We start from the raw sequence: 21,146 nt of genomic DNA, 5'->3' as shown, positions 1-21,146 counted from the left end.
TCCGACTCAATCAATCAATCATGACAGTAACCTAAGGTGATGTGTAATGTAACATGTAAATGTCGTTAGGAGACGCTACCCACCGTTATGATCATCATCAACACCAAAGCAGCGAGCTGTCACACATGAACTAATGTGGTAGGATCTTGGCATAAAAGATCTACAGTAGTATCTCGTCAGTTTTTCACATTTGATGGGACAGGGGTTTTATGCTTTACAGTTTTGTCAGTGCACAACGTTTGTCTAGTCTGTAATGAAGAGCATCACCATCTCCATCATAGTAATGGAAAACAGTGTCACTGCAGAAACACACCACTATACAAGGTCCATGTCTTAAAAAATACCACTTATACTACTGCACGTCATCAGAGAGTGTACTGTGATACATTTGTCTGGACACTGTCCCTACAGTAATTGAACAACAGAGACTTTGAGGCTGTTTAATTACACAACGTTATATGCATTTTATAATATATAGACATAAAAAATAGATTATTCATTAAAATAAATACAAATAAAATACAATATTCAGCAAAGTTCACACATTAAAACACAACAACAATCTGGTGGCCAAGGGTGCCTATACTACTCTCCTGGCGATAGGAAGCAAGCCCATCTCCAAGATGTAGCTTTTGGAGCTCTTGAACCTAATTCTGGCATAGCAAGTCTCACCCATGTGCAACTAACATATAGGCCTAGTGGCAGACCAATTTGTTACTCTATCGGGCCTCTGGCCGCACTTGGACCTGGGCCTGGGCTTGGTCCACAGAGCTGTTGCAGGACTGGGGTGCAAACCAAGGACCTGGTGTGTGCCACCCAGGAGCTTGGTGGGCAACTGCATTGGACCAACAGCAATGCTATGAACAATAATAATCAATGTGATGAACAATTCATACTGTTAAATGCCATACCATTTAACTTCATTCAATACCACTGTTTTAAAGTGATTTGTTGTGGCCCAGGACCACTGTGCTGCATCCTTGCTCTGGACAGATTCTCAATTAACTGTATCCTTACCCATCACCCACCCCATTGACATCTTGACCCACACCCCGCAAAGGGGTGAACCTTGTAGCAAACCTTGTAAATTACAATTGGCATGTGATGTAAGTGATATTTCTTTGTTAAAGTAAGTGTTAAATAGCTCTATATCCCTGGCTATAGCAATCATTGCTATAGAGTAAAAGGGGTCTCCCCATCTCTCCATCCAGTGGCGTATTCACTGTAGAAGCAAGGGTGGCGGCCGCCACCCCAAGTGCGATCTCGCCTCCCCTAGAAAAACACTGACTAAAAAAAACAAAACAACCCAACCCGACAAAAAAATCCCAACCCCCAAAACAATAGTGGGCAGCGGGCTCCTCGTCCATTCATGGGCAGGCAGCCAATCACCACCGTATCCATTCAGTATAGCGACCAGTTTTGTAGTGTTTTTTTTTTTTTGCTAACATGCTAATTGCTAATAAACTCTGCCATTAATTGGTACTAATGAATGATTCCGTCGGACCAGAACTGCTTGTGTTTCCGGCTCCTGACACATGGTAGATATCTGGAGAACAAAAAATGGTTTGGTAAAATGGCTCATTCAATCTGCAAAATATCTATCAGTGGTCTATCACATTATATCTATCACAGGGTCCCCCATACAATATTTTTGTTATAAAAAAAAGAAAAAAAAAGAAAATAGCAGATGTACTGTACAAGTTCACTACGGCGATACGGGGGTGGCCGGAAAAATATTGCCTAGGGCGCCAGATTGCCTAGCACCGGCCCTGGCGATGCCTTGTGAGCTTGTAGATCGGCTATTTTCAAATAGCCAATGTATATACTGTAGGAGGGTGAAAGTGGTTAAACTGATTGTGAAGCTATATTAACAAATGTAGCTAGGGACCCCCTGAAACCGCCTCAAGGACCCCTGGAGGTGCTTGAAAACAACAAGTAACAACAGAGTATAAATTGAATATCAAGCTAAATTCTTAACCACTTTATCTCTGCCTTCTAAATTTTGGGCATATTATTAAAGGCGGGGGAAGACTACAACCTCACAAAAATCTAAATAACTCACTACGTCACTAAATAACTTAGTGATGTGGTTAAGAACACACTCAAGCAGTAGCATGGAGATTCAATATTAAAGATAATTCCATGCCACCACCAAAAATTATGACATTCAGATCGGTACTGATGGTCATGTTGGACAAAACATACATACCCATGCCCATGCTGAAAAGGCCAGAATTATCCTTCACAAAAGAAGCAACCAAAATGTAAGGAGATAATTTCCCCCCTTTCTCTTAAAGTAGTACACCCCAAAAAGTACTTATTTTCTATCAATTACACACCCGATGAAACCTTGAATTCATGGAGATTTTTTTGTATTTGTCGCATTCCTGAGCCAATCATTTTATGAGTGTTTTGAGTCCTATTGAGTCTCCTACTGACCGATGTGATGACCCGTTCATCAAATTATTGGCTCAGGAATGCGACAAAAACAAAAAATCTCAATGAATTCAAGGCTTTGTGGGTTGTGTAATTGATAGAAAATATATAAATTTTTGGGTGTACAACTCCTTTAATATATCCGTAAAATTGTTTAAACACGCTATATATTAAAAATAAGAAAAGAAAACTTGATACTTCAATATTGAGTCTTTCCCAATTGTTTCATCATATTGAATCTGGCATATTGAAACACTCACAACAGGGGTCAGCACATATTTAATTTAGATCAGTGAATCTATTAAACATGATGCAACTTACTTCGCCTTCCACGTATTCTCCTTAAGAAGTTTAATCCAGAGGAAGAAAAACCACCACTTGTACTCTGTATGGAAAACATGGACCAGTAATTAAGGATTATGTTTACAGAATGCAAGCCAAAACATAATTAAAGCGGCACTCTCCATGACAGTTATCAGAGTTATCAGCTATCGACTCCTACTGGTTGTTCTGGGTGCCTGTTTGGTGGGTAGGGTTACTAGTGCAGATACACAACCAAAATTGTCATAGCGACATTAATTTGCATGTCCTTGTGGGACCAGAAGCTTCGTGACCAAATTATACTCCACTTGGTGTGAGGTGCATGTAGCTTGGCATTTTACTTGTGACAGAAGAAAGCGCTGTTCAATGGAGGAGAGTAGGAGACAGTTTGCCATCTACTTTCCTCGTAGCTAACTCTCTTTTATGTTTCAATTTATATTCAGATACATTTTTCTAAATAGGATTATGAGACAAAGCTAAAATGCTTGCTCCATTCCGAGGTCAATACAGTCAAAGAAGTGTTGCTATTGGTCGACAGCGCACATTAGGCCAAATTCACACCAGCAGTGAGTGACTAAATTGGGAGAAAATGGGGAAAAACTGCAAAAGAGAACCAAATAGCAAACTGGTTCTAGTGGAACTAACTGTGGTATAAAAACTATTGTTGTGACACTTCAAAAGGTTTTCAAATGCACTTACTCCTGTTTGATTAGAGCCTGGGCCTGTGCTTCCTGCAGGTACCCTTCTTAATAAGGCAGCTCGGATCTGTAGGCAGAATGTTATGAATGTTGTACAAGAAACATAAAATACATAATTTGTTGTAACTTTATAAAACAAATATTTTATTTTGATATAGTTTAGTATGTATCTGTATGTTCTCTATTAAATACAGAACATACAGATACATACTAAACTATATAAAAAATACACTGTATTTTAACCAAATACAGTGTATTTGATATAGTATACTCAACATACCTTTGAATCCAACAGTGTCCCAAACACTAAAATGAAGAAACCCTAAATGAAAAAATAAAGAAAAGTGTTTTATTTCTGATGGTATACAGCAGTATAGTAATGTACAGCATAAATCCATACCCAATCATTATTTGGTTAAAAATGTTGCCATAATGCTGATTAGTTATGATGTTATCACTTCGTTCAGTGTACAGCATACAACCCAAGGTTCTAACAAAGTCCAACACCACTTTGAGACCTGGCTTGTTTTTAAACACCATGTGAATTCACTATGGACTGTGTAATATATCATTAGTTAAGGATGTTTTTCCACAGTACTACTTCTATGCCCATAGGTGGGTAGGAGTAACAAGGAAGGTCAGTCTATGGTGGTCGTTCAGAGAGCGACTTTCCTCGCTACTCCTACCCACCTACGGCCACTCATCCTGCGCATAGAAGTGGAACTGTGGAATAACGTCCTTAACTAATGATATATGGTTAAGTTCACCATTAGTTAATGGCAAGGACCAGGAATTAATGATGAGTTCATGATAAATTCATGAATAATTAATGTATGACTTAATTCATCATTAAGTGTATGAATGTGACCTATTACAGTATATACATTTTCCTCGTTTATTGTATTTTTTTGCTATACCTGTAATGAGTTGAAGAATGCGAAGGCAATATGGATTCCAGTATTTGTTGGAGCTGTCATAGTTCCCACTCCCAGACCCCAGGTCAATCCAAAGAAAGGAGTCAAAATGGCCAAGCATCTTGCAATGACCACTACCGCATTCTTTTCCTCTGACTGGGCAGAATCCCCGACACCTCTCCTCAGCATTTTGTACAAGACCACGATTAGAATTAGGAAGTTTATAAAAACAATGGTCAAGGCAGGAATCACAAACGCAAGGAGGGCTTTCGTCTTGTGCCAGTTTAGCCAACAAGCGTTGTATTCTCTGATGTAGCCACTGCTGCCCGCTGTAGAGGCAATGGTGACAACTGCTATAATTAAAGGGCCTCCGTAGCCCACACAGAAACTGATGGCCAGCATGGTTGATTTGGACATGTTGGAGAAGACCATGATGGTTCGGTAAAACAGGAGAAGGCCAGACACAAGCATCCAAAAGAACAGGGCAAGGTAGAAAAAGTGTATGAAAAATGTTGCTGCGGTGCATGGAGCGACTGGAACTCTGTAATCTTGCCCTGGATTTTCAAGGGGGTTGTCCGCAATTGCTGATCCAATGATGAACCAGATGTTTGCAATGAGCAGAGACACCGCAATGTTCACAATACAAACATGACGTATGTATGAGGTGCTGTTTCTGGTCATGGCTTTCCAAACGACTCCCTCAACGATGAGACAAATGACCAAGCATCCCATTGATATCCCTACGCCAATGTACGAGATTATGTCCAGTAAAGCTTTAATTTCTAAGGGAATGTCAATTGACATAAGAATTGTGAAGGAGGTGAGGTGGGTGCAGTTACAGGTGACGGTATCATTTATATCTGACACAAAAGTACACCCCTCGTGGTCCCATCCGCCAAGGTTATCAAAGAGTGCGAAGTTCCAGAAGACGCACTGTGGGCTCAATGTCAATGATGTGTTTTGTTTGTCAAAACGTATTATCACATTTTCAACTGTTGTGTTCAGCTTGACCATCAGCACTTTGCCATTGATGGTGTTCTCATAGCTGGTTTCGTTGCTGGCGGTATTGAAGCTGCTGGCGTTGAAGCTGGCATTCCTGGGAGGCAGGATGTTGTTGAGGGCGAAGACAATGGTGGTAATGAAGAGGTTGGTAGCACCGGTGTTTAGAATGTCGAGGGCGACACTAGAGTTAATGTCTGCCTTGTACGAGTAGTTGAATCTTGCTCTGTTCAGCAGGATGAGGTCGGTTGTTATGTTAAACTCCCCCTCCAAGGCGTCGCTGATAGATTCCAGTGCAATTAGAAACTGTGAGCTGGCGTTGAGGGTTTCGTTGGTGTTCAGAATGACCCAGGATTCTGTTGCTGCTTCAGCAATGATGACATCAACTATTTCCAAGATATCCTGCAGACAAAACAGCATTTCTCTGTTAGGGTATAAACATGTTTATCTTGTTTCGAGCTACAAAATATTGCTTAATACCTTAAGCAAAGTACTAACTGGCATAATAAAGCTCCAGTGGTTCTCAATTTGGTGCTTAGTGATGAACACTTCCCTATTTCATCAGGTCATTCATCTAGTGTTTCATATATTCATTAAAATTAAAACAAGCAGTGTTCTGGGTCCGCTGTATCAGAGATACTCCATCATTTTTATGAATATATTTTTTTGAGCTGAAGGCGAGGCTATATGGGGATATCTTCCACCCGCTTACCGTCATGACAGGCTTATTGACATCAACAGCTTCCTCTGCAATGTTGCCCAGGATGTTTATAATAGCAGATATGGTTGCACTCGAATCAGTAATTTCTGTTTGCAGTGCTTGTGTCGTCTTAGTTAGATTCCTCACAAAATCTGGAATTGTCTCCTCATCCAAATCCTGAAAGAATCAAACATTAATTGCATGGTACCAACCAAGAGCATTCTGTTATACCAGTGGTTCTCAAACTTTTTTAGGTCAAGGACCCCCAAATTCTTGACCCACATATAAAAAGTTTTTTTGGAAAGTACCTGATCTACAAGCTAACAACAAACAATTTACAATTTACAATTTCGGCAGTAGCAGACACTCTTAATCCAGAGCGATTTACACGAGTCGCATCGTGACGCGTTGTGAGCTTGTAGATCAGCTATTTTCAAATATCCGATAGGGTATGGGTTATATTAACTAATTTCGCTGGGGACCTCCTGGAACACCCTCGAGGACGCCTGGGGGTCCTCAGAGCCCATTTTGAGAACCACTGGTGTAAGTGATTCCCCTTCATGTAATGGTATTCCCTTTAAAGATTAAAACATTAATGGGTTATTCTACCTGTGATATAGTCAGAAGATCTTGAATTTCTATTACAATACAACTATCCTCCAGAAGTGTCCATTCTCCACTGGTCTCACATCGGGCAACTATTGTTCCCGCCTGGCCGCGACCACATGGTCTTTCTGATATGTCTCCTTCTCGTCCACTACCATTCTCCTCATCTTTACACGTAGGACCTTGTGCCAAGTGCAAAGTATGCAGTTATTTCCATGCAAAATGAATGACGACTGCAACAATAATACATGATAATAGTAATAATAATTAAATTTCTATTTACCAATTGGGTAACACTTTACTTAAAGGTTGTGTCTATAATGCATTATAATCACATTTATAACACATTATAATGCACCTATAAGGCATTATAACACTTGTTATAAATGTTTATAATTATGCATAACAACTTAAAACAAGGGTTATGAAGTATCATAACTTATAATAATATCATTTATAAGTGCTGGTCATAATGCATTATAAACTCAGTGGAACAGCACATTATCCCTACCAGGTACCACTTTACTTAAAGGTTTTGTCTAAAATGCATTATAATCACATTTATAATGCATTATAATGCATCATAATGCATTAAAATGTACTTATAATGCTTCATAACACTCGTTATAAATGTTTAAAACAACTTCTAACAAAGACACTTTATAAATAGCTAGGTTAAGGTAGCTATAATGTGCTGTTCCACTGAGCTTATAATGCATTATGACCAGCACTTGAAATACGTTATAAACGTTGTAATAAGTTGTCATACATAATTATAAACCTTTATAACGAGTGTTATAATGCCTTATAAGTGCATTACAATGTGTTATAAATGTGATTATAATGCATTATAGACGCGTCCTTTAAAGTTGTACAATGCAAAATCACAAATAACGATTTTTAGCAACCTCTGCTGGTCACTACCGTCACTGCATACAATTTCCGTAGTCCTCGATTACCCAGAATTCCATTCGTTTTCACCGGAAGCCGGAAGCGTTTCAAAAAGCGATCTTTTAATTGTTTTATACTATCTACGGATCGTTTCTCTTAGCCAGTGGAGCATTAGTTACCATGAGCTGTGCTTTCTTTTTCTGTTCTTTTTCGATCTTCCAATCCTACATTCTCTTAAAATCAGCGTGAGGTTCCTTTTTGTTATTAGCGCGCTAGTTCCTGGCCAAACAGGAAACCGTTGCGGTAGTTCCTGGCCAAACAGGAAACCAGTGCATTTCCGCCTCCGTTTTCCGGCCAGATGACGTCATTTCCCCGGGAAAGTCCCCCCCTTCACCGTTCAATAGTAAATATATAAATAAAAGGCTTCCGGGGGTGAAATTCATGGAGTGGGTGTTGTGAAACTTTTGCCACTCACAAAAGATATACAATTTAACTTTATTTTTGTTGAAAACGTTACCTAGTATGCCTTTAAGTAAAGTGTTACCTAAAAGGGTTTTGGCACTTTTCCTAGTGGTACAGTGGGAAGGTCCTGGGTTGAATTCCCACCCCAGGCCAACTGCAGACAGGAAATAGTTTTACTTACTCTCACGGAAGATTTTCAGAGTAGTTTTCGTCTCATAGATCGTCTCATTGGGTGTAGTGTTGATCAATCTACATTTAAAGCTTTTCTCGTCTTCACTCGTTCCTCCGCAGTTTTCCATTATGTAATTGTGGTGGATGCAGTAATCTTGATCCAGTTCCACATCTGTGAATATGTAATCATATTGGCGAATTACAGGCAGCTGTGTGTATAGCTTTTATTGTTGTCCCAGAAGTGCACTGTGATGAGATATTCTTTATTTATTTAAAAAAAAATTGTAATACTATTTTTAGGCATTTTAGGCTTTAGTAGATAAGAGAGAGTAGAGGAAGCCGAGGATAGAGAGAGAGAAAGACGTGCAAATGGTTCCGGCTGGAAGACGCCGATGCGCTCCACCAATTCATTCTTACCTGAAGGTAAGACTTCTTCGTTCACGTTCCTCCACTGGACTTTATAGTCCAGTGCAGGACTATGTTGCACGCAACACTTAAGTTCGATTTTTTGATCTTCCCGACAGGGGATGTTGAGATTGCGATTGGCTCGTATGTTGGGAGCTGGTTTGATGACATCAAGTTTCAAGGTTCCCTTCTGGACGAACCTCATTGCGGTACCTTCCAGGCTGCATTCATAATTCCCTGAGATAAAAATGAAGGCAGAATTATTTGATGAATCAAATGAAACTTCTACATGTGAGTTACAGTATAAAGAGACGATCTAGAATATTGTAAACAGGTCTCTCTTGTCTATATTCAGTCCAAATTATTCCAAATCTTTTTAATTATTATTATTGTGGCACCATTTCTGCCTACTCAATCTAAATTTTGAGCATTTCTGCTTTATTTCTGTTAGTGACGGTGAGACAGACACAGGAAAGGCAGGGAGAAAGGGGACCCCCCCCCCCACACACACAGATTTATTTATTTGTTAATTAAATCAGAAATCCGGTCTGAAATCCCATCATGTCATCGGCAGGTAATTTTATGAGCTAGCCACAGAACGCCACTGAGACACAGAGCAAGTAGACAGAAATGGCACAATCCATTAAAAAAAAATCGTTTAACAAACTGCACATGTGGTGAAGTAGTCAGAACACAACAAATGTTGTATTATTCAACCTTATGACAGAACTGTAGTTGCATTGCGCTGATATTGAGTTCTGATTGGTCATTAAAAGTCATGGTAGCAATTGGTACTTACCACTATCATGAGTAATAATGTTCTCAATTGTAAGACTGGAGGTCTGGTCACTAAGAGAGACTTTAAACCTTCCAATGCTTGCAGCATTCCTCCCATTGAATTTCCACTGATTACGAGTAACTTTCATGTTCTCAGGAGGAGGCCCACATCTCACCGTTATGGATTGACCAGTGTACTTTTTTGCCGGAAAGGTGATTGGATTTGGACCTTGAGTAAATGTGAACAGGATCAGTTGATATATTGTTTTCAATCCGATTCCAAATTGATGACATAATTTTTCTGTAGCTTATTTTAGAAACTTACTTGTAACAGTCGGAACGTCTGGGAAAACCTCGGCATCCACATCCACGGCATTTGGGACTTGTGTATTTAATCCGGTTATTACCGTTGAATTAAACTCTGATGTTTGCAGAACGTAGGTTACAATAGTGCTTCCTTGTCTGTTAGTAAGAACAAACCAGGAGCAAAGTTGAGAACATAAATGTGTCACACAGTCCTACATCTAAATTGCTGTATTTGTTGCTGTAAAATACTGTACCTAAATCCTGTTACTGTAATAGAAATGAACCCTGACATTCCTTCATAGTGTTTTGTCAACTGCAAATGAAATGATACTTTTAATGACAGGGACATAGCAAAAATGAAAAACAATTGAATGAAATGGAGATGAGACTGGATTTCCTTTAAAAGAAAACACACACACACACACACACACACACACACACACACACACACACACACACACACACACACACACACACACACACACACACACACACACACACACACACACATACCGTGTTCTCCATATCTTTTTGAAAGTCTTTGAATTCTGAAGTATTTGGATCTCTTAACTCCTCTGTGAAAGGCCTTTTAAGCCTAACTGACAAGTCCACGTCAAATTCTGAGTGAAGGAAAAAATCAAAGACAGTAGTTGCATGCGTTGTCGTGTATGCAATTGACCGTATCGTATCTGTCGGGTGGAAACCTCGTCATTCCAAAACTAAGGAGTTACTATACTGTTACTTTTCAGGATAAAAATAAATGAATAGCATGTTTCGAGGTTGTAGTAGATCAGATACATTGTTATTCTTTTAGTGTGACGCTGTAGTATGATCAAGTACGGCGTTAATTTACAAAAAAACACAAAAAGTACATACATTTTTTATTAAAATATGGAAATAAGAGGCCCGACAGCAACGATATACATTCCCACGGTGGACAATTTGCTCTTATGTCATACTCAGGAAAGTATGAATATCATCGCTGTCGGGCGGTAGACACTGTCATACAGCATAAGTGTACAACGTAAGTATAAATGGGGGGGGGGCAATGTTTTTTAAACAATTAATGGTTGTTGTAGTTGGATCTGTAATGACATTTATTCATAGGCATAGGAACCATTATAAGAGAGTTCATGTACCCCACCCCGCAATGTTTTTTAAACACTTACTGGTTGTTGTTGTTTCCGGCTGTGGAACTGTAGGGACCTGTGCAGCAGTAGTTGAATCTGTAATGACATTTATTCATAGGCATAGGAACCATTATAAGAGCAGAGTTCATGTACCCCCCCCACCCCCAACCACATGTGTTCCCATGAATCATTAAATTGTCCGTCTGTCTTTCATTTTTGAGTTAGTTTACTTACAAGACATACAGTATATACAATTAACAAACAGTAGTTGCAATGCCTGCAAGGAAGGAAGTCTGTGGTCTTCCTTTCCTTGATGAAATCGGCCATTAAAAAGCAGGCATAAATTTCTCATCTAAAGCATGAGAATACTTGATACCAGTGACATTCACTCATGAGTGACGTGTGCAAATCATTCAAATCATGGTGTGAGAGAGACTGTCGCTCAGCAGTCTGAAGTACATATAGTGGAAGTCCTTTTATTCGCATTACCAAAGACATTTCCGATTACTGTATGTCAAATTTTCTTTCATTGGTTCAATTATTAACTATCTATTATTTATTACGACTGTAACCAAAAGGATCCTTATGGGTTAAAGTTAAATTAACACATTTTACTGTGTATCTATTACCTATTTATTCAAATACAGAATTATCCTTGCATATTACTGGCTGTCTATTCTCACGTAGCCAGACTTTCAGTGATCTGGTGACGTTCTAATTCTGTTTGGGGTAGAGGAGGGTGGTAATAATTTGTTATAGATAAATTGATAACTTATATTAAGTATCAATTACCCAATAATAAAGCAGAGGTTCGAGAAGTGTTGAGACACAATCACCATTTATTCAGGAGATCCCCGTCTGTCCTACACAGCAATGTATGTAAACCAGCCCCTTCATTCAGTTTGCTACCCTCTTTTATACAAGTCAAGAGGGGGAAAATAGACTTACAATTCAGTAGTAACACATGTCCTTACATGGGCACAAGGGATAGAATAGTGCATCACACTAAACACCTTAAAAGGCCATTTCAGCAAAACTCAGAGGAAAAACTATAATAGACACATGACATTCTGTTGACAGGTGACAGAGCCCTGTCACCGTCGCAGCTATTCTCTCAGCAGGGGAGCTAACTAGTCTGCCACTAGAATTTACCTAACTATATTAGAATCGTCAGACTGCCATTACAATCCGTCCTTTGACTATATCTCATAGTCACTTAACAACTCTATAACTGCCAAAGACGTTTATAAACGTCTTTGAGAAATTAGCTGTTGCCTGCCAAAGACGTTTAAAAACGTCTTGAAAAAAAAAAAAAGAAAAAAAAAATTCTAAAAAAAAAAAAATCTAAAAAGATTCTCTAATTATTTAGTATTGACACCTTTTCGATATTCCAAACGAATAAGGAGATAACAATTTCCAAAGATTTGCTGCTCCATCCACTTCAATGTTAAAATTGAAACGGACAAACAATTCACAATGTTTTTTGGTTTGAAACCACTGGTTTTGAGCTATTTTCAAACATCAAACAACACATGACAACAAGGTCAAATTGACCTCGTTGACATTTGTGAAACCACACCTGAATCTCATCTGTGATTAGAAATTTTCTGGGGATCAATCATACTTGAGAAAAATATTTTGTGGCTATGCGAAAAGGTACCAAAATCGGTCAAAACCCTGGCAGAGGCTACAGACTGTTCTGAAAAAACTCTGGCAGGGTAAGAGTTAAACAGTATGACATTCTAAAAATTGTTCACCACCCTTCACTTATCTGACCACAAATCTAGGCGAAAACCTTATTATCTTAATATCTTTTGTATTGATTTTAAAGGAAATTCCTAAACGGCCCTCATTGTATTTGTCTTTTTGAGCGACCACCATATGGCCTGCAGTCAGTGGGAGGGAAAAAGCATGTCAGTCACCACAAAGAAAATACAACACTCCACATCCAAATTAAAATAAACCCACATCTAGAAAATTCACATAAACAAAAAAAAACATTTCCATCCCTAGCCCCTCTTCCCCATAGCTTAAATAATATCGTTATTGTTGAAAGGTGGCACCCACTGTGGTCTTGGCTGGGGTTGCACTATTACCTCAGATGATGTTCCAACGATCCTTGCCATTACTGCTTTAATGCAGGCAGAGATGCACACAAACGCCAAGAATAGCACAATTATGGTAGTGACAATCAAAATCAGAGTACGTGTTAATGTGTTTCCAATTCCCCCAAACCAATTTTCGAAAATCCCCCAGAATTCCCCTCCGTGGTTTTTGTGTAATTCACTTACCCCAGCTAGGGTATCTTCATGTAATTTGGTAATTGCCTTTGTGGGATCTGATACAAACGAGCAACATTCCTGTGATATTACTTGGCACGTTCCTCCTTTACTTGCGAGCATGATATCTAAAGCCATCCTGTTTTGCAAAGAAATTGTTTTGATTTCATTCACCTCAGTTGCCAGTGCCCCTATGGCTGCGTCATAAACATTCATGTGTCTTTCCAGTACCGTAGACAAGGCCTCCAATTCGTTTTGAGTGTTATAGGTTCAGGTGAACCGTGTATAGAAGCAATTACACAACCTTTGTCAGTAGCATATGGTGACATCAGATTTGAACACTAATTTTTGTCTCCTACTGTGTGCCCTGTTAACTTAATGGGACGAGATTTGCTTTGCAATTTCAGTGTTAAATTGAATTGTTCCAGTGATGGCATATTCATATCATGTCCAGCACTGGGGCTTTACAATTTATCTGTCAGTGAGGGGAAGCCCACTGATTGGCATTATTGTTGGGACCTCTGTGACAACGATTTAGTTATGAGGTTGCACAATATGACACCTGATGATTTCACCAAACCTGCAATATTATGTTGCACGGCACATTTCTCACCATTCACAAGGGATCTGACCTATGAACATTTTTGGTTTAATATCAAAAATCAAGATAAAATACAGTTAGATAGTACAGAAATGATAGAAGATCAGGTTGGCATTCTAATTGATCCATTACATTCCAGAGTTTTTTGTTTTTGTACATGAATAATCATTTTCATGTACATACGACAGGAGATTTATAGAATGACAAATCAATAGACATTTTACTAGTCTGCCACTAGAATTTACCTAACTATATTAGAATCGTCAGACTGCCATTACAAATTCTGAGATAAAAAAAAACTGGCATAGGGGAAGGCATTCAGTTGGTGTGGTAAAGGCGTGCAGTGGGTGTAATTTTTTCACCAGTCGTCCAAGTCCATACAATGAATTTAGATGTATCCAGAGTCAGACGAGTGGTAGGCAGAGATAGGCAAAGATATCAATGGTCTGGCTAAGTGAGACTACTGGCTGTCATGCGACAAAAGTAGATGAACCTCTGTAGAAACACGAGGACTGGTATGTAATAAGAATAAGAAGAGGGCAAGACACATACTCAGCTTGATCTGAACGACGACTGACAAATCTAAAAGAGGAGCAGAAAACACACTCATGGCAAAACTTTGGCATAATTTTAACTGTTGAACCTGTGTTCTGTCACCAAAGAAATTAATGTAAATAATAATACTCACAAAATAATAAGTCCTCAAAAGAACAATGATAAATGTGTCTTTTTCTGCTACTTGTTTAGCCAAAAAGTCAGTTCACTCAGGCTCAATCTAGGCAGTAAGTTTTTATGGGGATCATCAAGTTCTCACATACATATTATTCATTTGCATCTCCTATTTCGGAACACTCAAATTGTATACACGTGTGTTGTATATAATTTGTTCCAAAGGACACTTGTCACACTTACCGATGGGCTGTATGCGCCGTCCATCGCCTCATGAAACAGTGAGATTACGACATTCAATACAAGTCTATAATTGGTGGATTTTCTTAAAGATATGTAGAGAAACTTGTGTTGATCGGTTTGCTGACAGCTAGTCTTACCTTACCTGAGCCAAAAAGCAGTAGACAGACCTAGGATTACTAAAAAACTTTGTTGGTGCCACCATCGTTAGCATATAAAATGCCCCATTCTAAACTGATAAGAGTACTCTGTCTCCAATATATCATACTGTCTCAAGTATAGCCAAACAGAGTTGCAAGCCCTTACATACAGTAGGATATGCATCAAACCACAGGAAATGACATTTACTCAGTTAAAACGTAGCTAGAGGAACCAACTGGAGAGCACCTGCCATGTACCCTCCATCCCAACAAACACAGTCAAGCATGCACGCATGCACACACATGCGCGCGCGCGCACACTAGGGCATTCATAACTAATGATTTTTACTAGTCGACTCATTTGACCAAGTAGTAGTCGACTAGTCGACTAGTCGAAATTTACATTTTTTTTTTTTTTTTCAATATCCATCCAATTATTAGCATTTGTAGAGAATAACTAACTATATATTTTTTTTTTATTATATATTATATATATATTTTTATTTAAAAAATGTTATCCCACGATTTCGTAACCCCATTTTTTACACCCAGTGCAAATTGTCTATATAATCCTGGGCACTACCTTCCCTCTGCCAACCTAGGGAGGCCAGGGCCGAGCTCATGCCTCCTTCAATGCATGAGAGCCAACTGACCTTCTTATCACCTGAGAGGGGAGAGTTTCCCTGGTTGGACGTAGCGCGTGGAAGGAACACGTTATTCCAACCAGTTCCTTTCCCCTCCATCAGGCGCCCCGGCTGGCCAGGGGGAGGCAGTATAGTGACCAGGATTACTGCATGGTTTTGCGAGGGTACCTACCCTAGGAGACACAGGGAGAACATGCAAACTCAACACAGAGAGGCCCTTTCGCCAACCCCACCTAGGGTATGGGCACTGATGACGCGGATGAGAGAAGAAACCCCCAGTGCCCACAGCGTTCCCTGCGGGAACGAACCCAGGACCTTCTAGCTGTGAGGCGACAGCGCTACTGACTGCGCCACCGTGCCCCCAGTAATAATAACATGTTTCTTATATACAAATATTTGTATCCAGAACTTTATTTTGTAATACTTACCAGTTTTAGGTGTAGTTGTTGTTGTTGGTGGTGTTGTTGTTGTTGTTGTTGTTGTTGGTGGTGTTGTTTCCGCCTGTGCAGTTGTCGTCGGTGTTGTAGTTGATGGTGGTGTTGTTGTTATTGATGGTGATGGCAGTGGTGGTGTTGTTGCTGTTGTTATGGTGGTGGTGGTGCTGGCTGTAGTATTTTGTCGTGTTGCAGCAGTAGTTGTCGAGTCTAGAAGGATAGATCATTCTATTATTGTAATGTGAACGTAATGTATAAAAGTGCTTCAAAACTTGTTTTTCCCCAAACCTTTATTTGAAAAATATTCAGTTGGTGTGGTTCACATTAATCAGACTTTCTGGTGTTTTTGGAGAATTATTGTGTGTTGTGGCATAAGAGAATTTAGAATTGTGTTTTTTTTTCCAAGTAATGAAAAGTAACTGTTCAGTTGATATTAATATTGCACAGTGTATTAGTTATGTATCAGGTGATGATGGCGAGAAAACTGACACTGTGAGAGCCACCCCAAGGCACAGTTAGGAGGGGAAGGAGGCGCACAACCTACTAAATAGACACACTGCAGTGTGACAGCGGAGCTAGCAACACTGGAGAGCTCCGGACCCTGATGCTGGAAAGGAGGGAATGGAGGGCAGCAATACAGGAGTCCAGAGTTGGTGTCGACTAGTCCACACTCTCACATGACATTGTAAAGTTTTACTTAGGGAGGGATGCGTCGGCTTTTTAGATCCCATAACCCAGAATTACAGGCAGATTCCAAACTACTCATACTTAGTCATGAAAAAGTGGTATCAGTGCATCCCTAAGGTTTAATGTGTCATTTTCACTAATATTATTAGGGGGCCTTGGAGCCAGGTATCGGGGGCCCAGGATGTGTAGCCGCATTCCTGTCTGCAGGTATACTTGTATCATTAATAAATGTTCTATTCTTTGCCAGCAACGATATTCTATATCATGTTTTTAGATTTTTGCCGTTGTTTTTATTTATATAACATTATTCCATTGTCATGCTGGTCACAAATGTGGTTGGTATGGTCAAAACATATAATATTCAACCAAATTCCTTGTTATTTACTTACAGGTTACCGAAGTTGGTGTTGCTATGACTGTAGTGTTCTGTTTTGTTGTTGTTTTTGTTGGTGGTGTTGTCAACAGCGTTGTTTTTGATGGTGGTGTTGTTCTTGTTGTTTTTGGTGGCAGTGGTGGTGTTGTTGCTGTTGTTTTGGTGGTGGTGGTGTTGGCTGTAGTATTTTGTCGTGTTGTAGCAGTAGTTGTCGGGTCTAGAAGGATACATATGCTATTATTGTAGTGTGAACGTAATGTATTTAGTGCTTCAAAACATGTTTTTCCCCAAACCTTTATTTGAAAAATATTCAGTTGGTGTGTTTCAGCTTTATCAGACTTTTTGGTGTTTTTGGAGAATTATTGTGCTGTTGTGTTGTGGCAGAAGAGAATTTAGAATTGTGTTTGTTTTCCAAGTAATGAAAAGTAACTGTTCAGTTGATATTAATATTGCACAGTGTATTAGTTATGTATCGAGAAAACTGACACTGTGGGAGCCACCCCAAGGCACAGTTAGGAGGCGAAGGAGGCGCACTACCTACTACGTAGATACAGTGTGACAGCGGAGCTAGCAACACTGGAGAGCTCCGGACCCTGATGCTGGAAAGGAGGGAGTGGAGGGCAGCAATCCTGGAGTCCAGAGTCGACTAGTCCGCACTCTCACATGACATTGTAAAGTTTTACTTAGGGAGGGATGCGTCGGCTTTTTAGATCTCATAACCCAGAATTACAGGCAGATTCCAAACTACTCATACTTAGTCATGAACAAGGAAGTATGACGTAAGATGTCATGTGTAGACGGGTGACAGTGTGAAGCAGGTCAGTCCCTTTACGTCAGTGGGAGTTTTTTTTTTTGCGAGGTCAGGCATGTAGTGGGTAGTGGGATGTGTGATGCTTGTGTTTTCTGACATGTAGTTGATTGATTTGGCCAGCATTGGTAATGCAAGACATGAGTTACAAGAATATGTAGTTGTTACCTGATAAGAAGTTGTTTAGAATTTGTTATTACATTTGTAATGTTTACATTACAATTGATTGGGATTCTATTGCAATATTTAACTATTAAGAATTGGTACAGTAAAACATCTTGGTAATAAGCACAGATGGACTTGAGGAGGTGTGGTACAAGAATCAATATATCAACCAAGAACAGTTATTGGTTGATATATTGATTCTTGTGTTTCTCAATCTTTTTGGTGCCAAGGCACACCTGGCATAGCCAAAAGATCCCAGGGCACACCTAGATATACGGTGTGTGTGTGTGTGTGTGTGTGTGTGTGTGTGTGTGTGTGTGTGTGTGTGTGTGTGTGTGTGTGTGTGTGTGTGTATATTAGGGCTGACCCAAATATCTCGAATATTCGAAGCTTCGTTCGATGGCACAAGATTCGAACTTTGTTTTTAAAAATCGAGTTATTGGCCGTTTTTTTAATTTGATATTTTTTTCTTATAAATATATATGATGAAAGGCCGCGGCGGCCACACACACACAGCAGCTGTTGTGCTCGCCTCTCCATGTTTACGTTAATGAGCAGCACGAAGCAGCTTGACTGAAGCCGGTTGGGAGCCAGCTCCGCGCAGTGCGCACTGGAGCGGAGGTTTCTTTGTGGGAGGGGACAGGGGAGTGGAAGTTTCATTCATTTATTTATCCAAAAAAAGTCCAGAGTCCCCAACTGGAGTCCCCATCTCTGCTTCAGAGTGGTAAATCCGTGCTACTTTAAGTCATAAATTAATGAGAGGGGGAACGGAGCACAACATACTTGGTGTTGCATGCCGTAAATAGCAGATCTACAAGCTCACAACGCGTCCTATTCATGATGCGTTGTGAGCTTGTAGATATGCTATTTACTGCGCACGACATAGCCCCTACGGAACCTCTCCCTCCGCTGTCGGAGCTATACAGCGGAGGGAGAGGTTTTGACTAGCAAGAATATGTGGCTAATATTGAGCCACTTGTTTGGGTTTAATCCAACTAAGACAAGTAGCATATCCAATCCAACCTAGCAGTGCATGTAAAATGTATTAATTTCGCTGGCTGCAGACTGCAGAGATAGGGCAACAGCGCAGGCCAGCTCAGCCTCGCGTTCATGGCAGATTAGCGACCTGACCAGACTGTGTCTGGCCTTGAAATGCAGTTCTCTCTGTCTCTCTGTCTCTGACGTTGAATTGTGGGCGTGCACTCCCCAAATGTTTTATAGGGGGGCGGGGCTAAGGCCAAATGCCTCAAAGCTGTTTGTAGAGACGGGACTTCGTCACCCGTCTAAAAAGTGGTATCGGTCCATCCTTAAAGTTGAATGTGTCATTTTAACTAATATTATTAGGGGGCCTTGGAGCCAGGTATCGGGGGCCCAGGATGTGTAGCCGCATTCCTATCTGCAGGTATACTTGTATCATTAATAAATGTTCTATTCTTTGCCAGCAACGATATTCTATATCATGTTTTTAGATATTATTTTTATTATGTTAATTTTATTTATTTAACATTATTCCATTGTCATGCTGGTCACAAATGTGGTTGGTATGGTCAAAACATATTATATATATTAATATTCAACCAAATTCCTTGTTATTTACTTACAGGTTACCGAAGCTGGTGTTGTTATGACTGTAGTGTTCTGTTTTGTTGTCGTTGGTGGTGTTGTCAACGGCGTTGTTTTTGATGGTGGTGTTGTTCTTGTTGTTGTTGGTGGCAGTGGTGGGGTTGTTGCTGTTGTTTTTATGGTGGTGGTGGTGTTGGCTGTAGTATTTTGTCGTGTTGTAGCAGTAGTTGTCGGGTCTAGAAGGATACATATGCTATTATTGTACTGTGAACGTAATGTATTTAGTGCTTCAAAACATGTTTTTCCCCAAACCTTTATTTGAAAAATATTCAGTTGGTGTGTTTCAGCTTTATCAGACTTTTTGGTGTTTTTGCAGAATTATTGTGCTGTTGTGTTGTGGCAGAAGATAATTTAGAATTGTGTTTGTTTTCCAAGTAATGAAAAGTAACTGTTTAGTTGATATTAATATTGCACAGTGTATTAGTTATGTATCAGGTGATGATGGCGAGCAAACTGACACTGTGGGAGCCACCCCAAGGGACAACTAGGAGGGGAAGGAGGCACACAACCTACTACATAGACACACTGCAGTGTGACAGAGGAGCTAGCAACACTGGAGAGCTCCGGACCCTGATGCTGGAAAGGAGGGAGTGGAGGGCAGCAATCCAGGAGTCCAGAGTTGGTGTCGACTAGTCCGCACTCTCACATGACATTGTAAAGCTTTACTTAGGGAGGGATGCGTCGGCTTTTTAGATCTCATAACCCAGAATTACAGGCAGATTCCAAACTACTCATACTTAGTCATGAAAAAGTGGTATCAGTGCATCCTTAAAGTTTAATGTGTCATTTTAACTAATATTATTAGGGGGCCTTGGAGCCAGGTATCGGGGGCCTAGGATTTGTAGCTACATTCCTGTCTGCAGGTATACTTGTATCACTAATGAATGTTCTATTCTTTGCAAACAACAATATTCTATCTTGTTTTTAGTTTTTTTGCCGTTGTTTTTATTTATTTAACATTATTCCATTGTCATGCTGGTCACAAATGTTTTTGGTATGGTCAAAACATATAATATTCAACCAAATTCATTGTTAGTTACTTACAGGTTACCGAAGTTGGTGTCGTTATGACTGTAGTGTTCTGTTTTTTTGTTGTTGTTGTTGTTGGTGGTGGTGTTGTCAACAGCGTTGTTTTTGATGGTGGTGTTGTTCTGGTTGTTGTTGGTGGCGGCAGTGGTGGTGTTGTTGCTGTTGTTTTTATGGTAGTGGTGGTGTTGGCTGTAGTATTTTGTCTTGTTGTAGCAGTAGTTGTCGGGTCTAGAAGGATACATTATGCTATTATTGTACTGTGAACGTAATATATTTAGTCCTTCAAAACATGCTTTCCCCAAACCTTTATTTGAAAAATATTCAGTTAGTGTGTTTCAACTTTATCTGACTTTTTGGTGTTTTTGGAGAATTATTGTGCTGTTGTGTTGTGGCAGAAGAGAATTTAGAATTGTGTTTGTTTTCCAGAAACTTAACTGTTCAGTTGATATTAATATTGCACAGTGTATTAGTTATGTATCAGGTGATGATGGCGAGCAAACTGACACTATGGGAGCCACCCCAAGGGACAACTAGGAGGGGAAGGAGGCGCACAACCTACTACGTAGACACACTGCAGTGTGACAGAGGAGCTAGCAACACTGGAGAGCTCCGGACCCTGATGCTGGAAAGGAGGGAGT

The 21,146-nt window shown here is 39.9% G+C and overlaps 1 protein-coding gene across 1 annotated transcript in view; it reads right to left on the bottom strand.

The window, feature by feature from the left end:
• Positions 1 to 426: 426 nt before the first annotated feature.
• LOC308103827 (uncharacterized protein) overlaps positions 427 to 21,146 on the bottom strand; it is a gene marked incomplete at its 5' end in the record, with an annotated part of 236,042 nt that continues 215,322 nt past the window's right edge. The window contains 15 exons of the mRNA XM_080454004.1: positions 427 to 1,546; positions 2,758 to 2,821; positions 3,457 to 3,522; positions 3,736 to 3,777; positions 4,373 to 5,770; positions 6,081 to 6,245; positions 6,678 to 6,856; positions 8,209 to 8,370; positions 8,616 to 8,840; positions 9,403 to 9,609; positions 9,706 to 9,842; positions 9,941 to 9,999; positions 10,200 to 10,306; positions 10,856 to 10,912; positions 15,818 to 16,033. Coding sequence (XP_080310130.1) covers positions 1,473 to 1,546; positions 2,758 to 2,821; positions 3,457 to 3,522; positions 3,736 to 3,777; positions 4,373 to 5,770; positions 6,081 to 6,245; positions 6,678 to 6,856; positions 8,209 to 8,370; positions 8,616 to 8,840; positions 9,403 to 9,609; positions 9,706 to 9,842; positions 9,941 to 9,999; positions 10,200 to 10,306; positions 10,856 to 10,912; positions 15,818 to 16,033 — 3,158 coding nt within the window. The 3' untranslated portion in view covers positions 427 to 1,472. The remainder of the gene's footprint in view (positions 1,547 to 2,757; positions 2,822 to 3,456; positions 3,523 to 3,735; positions 3,778 to 4,372; positions 5,771 to 6,080; positions 6,246 to 6,677; positions 6,857 to 8,208; positions 8,371 to 8,615; positions 8,841 to 9,402; positions 9,610 to 9,705; positions 9,843 to 9,940; positions 10,000 to 10,199; positions 10,307 to 10,855; positions 10,913 to 15,817; positions 16,034 to 21,146) is intronic.

Source organism: Gymnoscopelus braueri (genome assembly GCF_963280865.1).
Source record: "Gymnoscopelus braueri genome assembly, chromosome: 16".
Classification (NCBI taxonomy): Eukaryota; Metazoa; Chordata; class Actinopteri; order Myctophiformes; family Myctophidae; genus Gymnoscopelus; species Gymnoscopelus braueri.
Note: the sequence above shows the minus strand (reverse complement) of the source record. Positions and strands in the feature narration are given on the sequence as shown.